Source organism: Cydia amplana, chromosome 10, assembly GCF_948474715.1.
Source record: "Cydia amplana chromosome 10, ilCydAmpl1.1, whole genome shotgun sequence".
Taxonomy (NCBI): domain Eukaryota; kingdom Metazoa; phylum Arthropoda; class Insecta; order Lepidoptera; family Tortricidae; genus Cydia; species Cydia amplana.
This window is the reverse complement of record NC_086078.1, coordinates 6,286,736-6,294,207: the sequence shown is the minus strand read 5'-3', so window position 1 is coordinate 6,294,207 and position 7,472 is coordinate 6,286,736. Positions and strand designations below refer to the sequence as shown.

General features: G+C 36.7%; 2 protein-coding genes across 2 annotated transcripts; one reads left to right on the top strand and one right to left on the bottom strand.

Annotated features, from left to right (window-relative positions):
• Positions 1–390: 390 nt before the first annotated feature.
• On the top strand, positions 391–1,960 carry LOC134651447 (protein PBDC1). Its single transcript, XM_063506554.1, has 3 exons — positions 391–479; positions 1,098–1,196; positions 1,552–1,960. The coding sequence occupies exons 1-3, from the start codon at positions 477–479 to the stop codon at positions 1,939–1,941; spliced, it is 492 nt and encodes a 163-aa protein (XP_063362624.1). The 5' UTR covers positions 391–476; the 3' UTR covers positions 1,942–1,960.
• A 2,833-nt stretch (positions 1,961–4,793) lies between these two features.
• LOC134651453 (large ribosomal subunit protein uL24) lies at positions 4,794–7,398 on the bottom strand. The gene is made up of 4 exons (XM_063506562.1): positions 7,305–7,398; positions 6,889–7,070; positions 6,077–6,217; positions 4,794–4,973 (listed from the first exon to the last, which is right to left on the bottom strand). Exons 2-4 carry the CDS (start codon positions 7,054–7,056, stop codon positions 4,836–4,838), a joined length of 447 nt encoding a protein of 148 aa, XP_063362632.1. The 5' UTR covers positions 7,057–7,070; positions 7,305–7,398; the 3' UTR covers positions 4,794–4,835.
• Positions 7,399–7,472: the final 74 nt, after the last annotated feature.

The window sequence follows — 7,472 nt, the reverse complement described above, 5'->3', positions numbered from 1 at the left end:
CGTAGCGATCGAAACGCAACTGTCACTGTCGCACTAATATGGAAGAGTGATAGAGAGACGCAAAGCGATTCGATGGCGAAGCGATAGCGATCGTCACCTTGGCTAGGCCGCCTGCACCTACAGCCCCCTCCACCTCCCCTCCACACTCCACACTCATAGTCTGGAGGGGGCTTACACTGATTTGATCGGGGAATCAAGTTGGCATTTGCGTCCGTACGGCCGGATTCGATCGGACAATTTCATCAGATTGACGAAAAATTGTCTCGTCTGGACTCCACTTTATACTACTTTCTAACACTGGTAACATCTGCTGAAACGACAGACTATTTATGTCATTACTGTCATCTAATTGTCAATGACCCTATGGAGTGAATTAATATTACGTACGGCCTCAGTGTTAAAAAATTAATAAAGCACGTGTTAAATCATCTAATAAACTCATAATAACAATACCTTAAAACATATATTCAACGAGGATGGTACGTAAATATAGAGTATAACTTAAAATTTAAATCGTGATAGTGTCTGATAGTTAATAACTTGCAGTAGAATTTGGGTTAACATTTACAATAAATAGGAAGGAAGGAACGAGTAGTGTGCGTTTCAATTTGAAAAAAATACTGACCATGATCTGTAACATATATTAATTAAGTGTTTAATAAAAAAAAATACTACTTACAATTTAAATAAATTCTTTCGTTGTTCGTAACGTTAACCTTTTGTACTGCCACTGCCGGTCTTTTGTCTACGAGATGCGGTACTTTAATTATAAATCTTTCTAGATTTATTTACACAGACTACAGAATATGAACTGAATATATAATATTCAGTTTCGGAAGAGCACATGATTTAAATTTTGCTTATATTATTTATTTATTTATTTATGTTGTAATAATAATATATGGATATCTGGTCCGAAATAAAAGCTTTTTAATTTTGCTTGTACACTTATATATTAATAATCTGCACAAAATGTTAAAAAATAATTTAGTTGTCACGGGTAGATGCCAGACATTTTCTGATGACACTACCTTAACATTTCTTTTATGTTACCTAGTGAATTCTTATTTGTCTTGATTCTTATGTCCTTGCTTCAGGATGTCCTAACCAAGCCTGCGGAGGAGTTTGGTAATGATGAAACATTGGAGCACCTGTGGGCTGCAAAGGCTATGGAACACAGTGACATTTACTTCAATGTAAGTGTTGAAACATGTTATTAATTTTATATAACGTATTTCTTCATCATGTAAAACTTATGTCTTATTAGATTTATAGCCTGACGTTTCGAATGTGACGTTACATTTGTGGTCACAGGTAGAGTATGTTATATCAGTACTTTTTGTACTGAGACTGACTGAAATAGCAAGACACGTTTGTACGTTTCCGTGAAAAACCGATGGAAAATAATTATGCACTACATCTGTATATGCAGTCAAAAGGATTGTTTTACATGGCTTGTAGAACATGGAATTATCGTAAAAATTCCCCAATTACGTGTGGTTTTGTAATATTTGACACGCTTTAGTAAACTTTTAAACATTTGTGTTTCAGGTGTTATGTTCAGTAGACACACGGTTGCTACGCCTCACCCCGCAAGATGACCTAATATACACACACTTCAGGCAAGACTTCCCCGACCTAAATGTAGCCTACATCAAAGAAAACGAAATAAAGAACAACCACAACAAAGCAAAATGGCGTGCGTTTTGTGAAAAATTCAAAAATATCATTGAAGACTACAGTTTTGGGACTTTGATGAGAGCAGACACAAAAGGGGACTACTCAGAACAGAATACCATTCTAGTGCCGAGAGTGCAGTTCTATGCTATAGAAATCGCTAGGAATCGTGAAGGATTGAACAATGAGGTGAAGAAACGGTTCAAATGCCAGTCTAAAGCTAATTTAGAGGCGCAGGAACACAAAACTGCTGTCACCGCGTAGGACTCGACTGCCACTTATCATTTATCAACCATTCTTAAAAAAAAAGTCTGTAATTCAGAGCTGGTCAAGCAAATCTTGTCAGTAAAAGAAGGCGCGATATTCAAATTTTCTATGGGACGATATCCCTTCGCGCCTACATTTTTCAAATTTGCCGCCTTTTTCTACTGACAAGATCTGCTTGACCAGCTATAATTACCATCACCATTTTCATACATTTTATATGGAGTTATGGCAATTAGATTGCAGACATTTTTTTTTCAAATAGCAGTTTCATATTTTAAGGTGTTGCCAATAAAGATTAACCTCCTTATTCATAAACGTCTGCTAAGTTAGTCACCTGATGATCATCGTTTCTCCCTCTCTATGACAACGACAGATAGGGACAAACGACGATCATCAACTGATTAAGTTAGCAGCCGTTTATGAATAACGCCATAAGTTAAGAAATCAATATAAAAATACATGAAATTGTTTGGCCCTACCTACTGTATGGCGCCTATACTGTTTGTAGTTTTTGGTCACATAATGCTCTATATTTATTTGTTTTCTTTACCTACTTACCAAGGAAAGAGTTGAAACAAAACATTTGGATATTTAACAAAACTTGGATATTTAGATCTAGTTTAGTGTGGAGGCGCCATTATAATAATTTCCTGAAATAGTATTTCCAGTGTTATTTAACACTCCTTTGGAAGAAGAATCTGAAAAATATGTACCCAAACATGAATATTGTTTCAAGCCAGTGAACGCATTTTCAAGCATAAGTGCCAATAGCCAGCCATTTATAGTTTGTTTGACAAACTGACTGGACTGGACTGTCTCATTTCAAACATAGACAGAGAGAATCATACTATCTTACACTAGTACTAGCACCGAAAAGAAAAGTTATGAGTATAGTTTTTTTTGTTTTTATTTACAGACAAATTGGTTTGACCAACCATAGCAATTATTTCCATAAAAGCCTAGTAGCGTTAAGATATCTGGCCATTTATTACGTATCCAACCTGATAGCCTTATAAGTATCTGATGAAATCCATTACTTTGATTGGTTGCTGGTCCTGTTTATTACAAAAAGATGACAAAAAGCCTAAAAAGCAGCCATCATTGAAAAGCGTAGGTCCATCCATGGGCTGTCATTATTAATAAAGCGATATAAGCTTGATATAGCCTGTTTACCTGTGCTGCTAAGTATTTAAGGGATAGGTTAGTAAAAATGAATGAGGTGCTCAATAACTCATACATTTGTGTAATAAATTTTATACTACAGTTTGGTGGTTTATTTTCACACTCTACCCTCAATATTTCTCTTGATAATTGACTATGTATACTTAGAAAATTGATAATTTGACGGCGCTAGGGGGCTAGAGGAAACGGGGTCATTCGAAGCATGATTTTAGGGGGGGGGGGGGGTGTCTAAAATCGTCAAAAATAGATGACGTAATTTATGAACAGCCCCTAGTCTGTAATAACCTGAATTGCTATCAAGATTTTTTTATTGTATTATGATCTCAAAATATATCAACGTAGGTAGTGGTTATATTCTCTTTGGGTCTATCTACCGCAAATATCGAAATTTTGTTATTTCCCTATCGCTCTTGTAACTTGAAGCAGGCCGATCTAACGAAATTCCGAAATCAATGTTCGCGGTAAGCTCTTCGATTCCTGCAGTTTTAGTTTATTTTCCTAATCGCTCGCTAGATTGCGCTGTTCCGTGTGCTAAAAATTCTGAATCGCGCTATCAAGATTTTTCCTGCAATAACGTCCCCAGATTCCAAACTTTGTGTAGTTTACAAATCGCACGTTAGATGGCGCTGTTCCCTGTAGTAAAAATCCTGAATCACGCTATCAAGATTTTTCTTGGCATAATGACCCCATATTTTTTGCAGTTTGTTTAGTTTATGACTTGCTCGGTAGATGTCTCTGTTCCGTATAATTAAAATCCTGAATCACGTTACGATTTTTCACTTTATGGCCAAGGGCATAGAGAAATATAGTAAGAAGACTAGAGTGCTCACTCCATAAATCAGTTCTTTAGACTTTTAATTTCAGTGACAATAGATATGTAGCACCGACCGGAAAGTCTTATCTCAACAGCATAAGACTTTCCGGTCGGTGCTACATCTATTGTCAAGTAGCAGTACTGATAGTTCCGCTACTCGATGCTAGATGTAGATACTGAAATTAATAGTCTGATGTATGGAGTGAGCACTCTTGTCTTACTATATTTCTCTATGGCCAAGGGGAGGGGGGCATATATTTAGTTGCAGCACTTGCAGTCCGCCTCTTGGCGACGCCAATTATTCTCTCCTCTATGTAAGGACAAGTAGGTTAAAATGGCATAATCCTAATGTACTTGAAATCGAGTTAAGAGGTTTTCAATTTTAATGTATGGGCACAAACGGTACATGTTTTATTATAACTAGTGTCTATACATCATTCATAAACCAATCAGTTGCCACCACTTTATTAATTAGCTGACCTTTGCTTTTACAGTGAAAATGAGCATAAATTACTAGTTTTGAAATTACTTTAGGTGCTGTAATCCAATAATTAAACCCTTTTTTGCGTTCCTCTAAAGTCCATGTGTATATGTCAGCGGCCGATCGTAAGATCAGGCATATCGTGAAATTCCTAGGCATATCGTAAAACGTGAAAATCTGACCCGTTCCCCGAGTCGACGCGGGGCTCCTATTTCTGGGCAGTTGGCCCTTCGGGCATCTAAAGCAACCTAACAAACCTATCCTACCTATATATTGGTTTAATGTCACTATCGTCAAAACATTACACAGGAACATTAAGATCTGCCTGATCTTACGATCGGCCGCCGACATATATAATAAATAAAATGCAAATAGCGAGTTTTATCTTTTTTTATTAGCTTAAAATCTAGGTGTTCACGAGGTCTCCATGGCGGTGGCGGTCTCCTCAGTGTACTTGCCCTTGTCTTTGCCGAGCGCCGCGAGACGGCCCTTCGCCCTGCGGTCGAGGATCGCCTTGCGGTCCTTGTTCATCTTAAGCTTTACGATAACACACTGAAAGAGACAAACGTAATGGTGAGATGATGGTGGTTTTAAGGTTATCTTTTTATATGGAGGGGTTATTATCAGAGCCATGGAAGTGTATCAGCAGTAGCCGTGCTAGGCGTATTGGCCGTCAGTCGAAACTTCGGGTGTTAATACGTCTTGGCACGGTCTAAGTGGAAAATTTATCATCATTTTAAATTAATAAACATATTGGTTGCAAAAAATTGGACTAAGATGAAGAGGGCAGAGATATATCTACTTTTTTTAGCATTAGAGAGAAGGTAAGCAATCTTGAAGTGTCCTTTAATTGAAAATCACTTTCGAAAAATACGTCACGGCAAATATGTAACAATTATAAATCACATACATACCGTCAGGTGACAAGCAAAACTCACAAATTACTAAAAAATAATTAAACAAAAATCAACCTTCTTTTCGTACTAATATGGTTCACTATGACTATGAACTTGTGGTGGTACTTAGTGACTTTTGCTTGTCACCTGACGATACAATCATGAACTGTGAGTTGGGAATTGTAATTAGTGAGTGACGCTTTTAGTTTGCTCTATAGAAAATCGAATTGAAAAGTTGTAATATTTGCCTTATCTCACACCACCATCCATGATACAAGAAATTATTAATAAATTGTAAAGTTAAGAACATCCAAACTCATACAAAGTTGTTTAGCTCAGATTGCAACTAAAAATGCTATCAACAAGGTGTTAAATTGGTGGTTGAGAAGTGGCGCTGATTTTCACAAGCACACATAATCTTATGGGATGTTGCACATTAATTCTAGCGGCAGCCGGATTAACTAAATTTCTTATTGAATATGTCTCATATATATTGGAAATCCATGAAAGAGGCATATGTCCAGCAGTGGACGCTAATATGCTGAGAAGAAAGGAAGAAATGGAATATTCCTTAAGCTTTTGTCCTATACCCAGCTTTTTCTCAAACTTAGAATTTTGCTCCTATTTCCAAGAATTATTCTGTCTAAAACAAAACACCACCCGCATCACGCAAAATAGGCGCAATAATATGACGTCGAGTTGCGGAAACCAAGCCCGCGAATACCTACAACAAAACACCAAACAAAGTTTCGTAATTACCTTTGAGGGGTGGATGCCAACATACGCGCTGGCTCCGTTGGCCTTCTCACGCTGGATCCTCTCGATGTAGACAACGAACTTCTTACGGTACACCTGGACTACTTTGCCAACCTGCTGGCCTTTGTAGTGACCGCGGACAACCTGAAAAGTTGCAATTTCATATTGTAAACCTGTATTATGTATAACTTCTCACAATTAGTTGTGAAATTTAAGGCAAAACAATCAGAGCCATGTTTTGAACCATGGTGCAACCTGGCAACCAAGTTCTAGTGTCACCGAAGAAAACCTTCAGCTCCACTTTCCCGAGGAAGCAGTGATCGCAGTCTGTGAATGGTTTGTGTTCATCATTTTATTTTGCCTTATGATTTCTTAACTTAACTGCATAAAGTCATGTCTTTGAGGTTTTAAAGTCCATGAATTGATCACATGTACAATACATATATTAAAAAAAAGAAAAATAGACCCTCAAATTTTGTCATTTTAGAAGAAAATCACTGAAGTTCTTAGGAACACAAAAACAACTAGAAATTATGTCTGAAACAACTGGTAATTATAGCATTTGATACGCACACAGTTGAGTTTATGGAGTGTACCTTATTGTTGCTTCCATGTGAGATTTAAAAGTTCCACAAGAGTTGTTCAGTTGCTAATGCCTCAATACAATAAACGGTGATCAACATTTTTTATTTAACTTTATTCCGATATTCAGTTACCAGATATCGAATTTTCAAACATAACCTATAACCACAAAGAAATTAAGAATTTTTAAATATAAAACGAAGAACTTTAACAAATTAAAATAAGGAATTTACCTGTACTTCGTCGTCTTTGCGGATGGGCATAGATTTCACGTTGAACTTTTGCCTCAATTCCTTGGATAGGGGTGATGACATGAGAACTCGTCTGATGTGAGAAGGTGCACTGAAATGCCTCTTCCTGTTCTTCCTCCTCGAGGAAGTTACGAGCTTGTTGTACTTCATCTTGGTCCTCTTCGCTGAAAACCGAAATATCACACGTTTAACCTTTACTTTGGCTTAATGTTTAGGTTAATGTTCCACTCTGCGTGCGAAACGTCAAATTGCCGCGACTAATATTTCTATTGCGAACAAACGTAATGGCGAAAATACGCATTGTGTATCAACTAAAATATATTAAAGTACTATCTAGCAGCAATTTCACACCGATCTTTGTAGAAATATGTAAGATTTTAATGGATTTAACAACGTACCCTAAACAACACGGCAAAGAACCGAAATAAAAAGAATTTGTTATCTGGTGTTGCCATTTTTCGAAGAGCAAAAATGACTAAATGTCATTTCATACACAATTTTTTTGTAACTTTAATTAATTACACATTTTATCTAATGAGAAATAAATAAAAGGTATTCTAAAATTT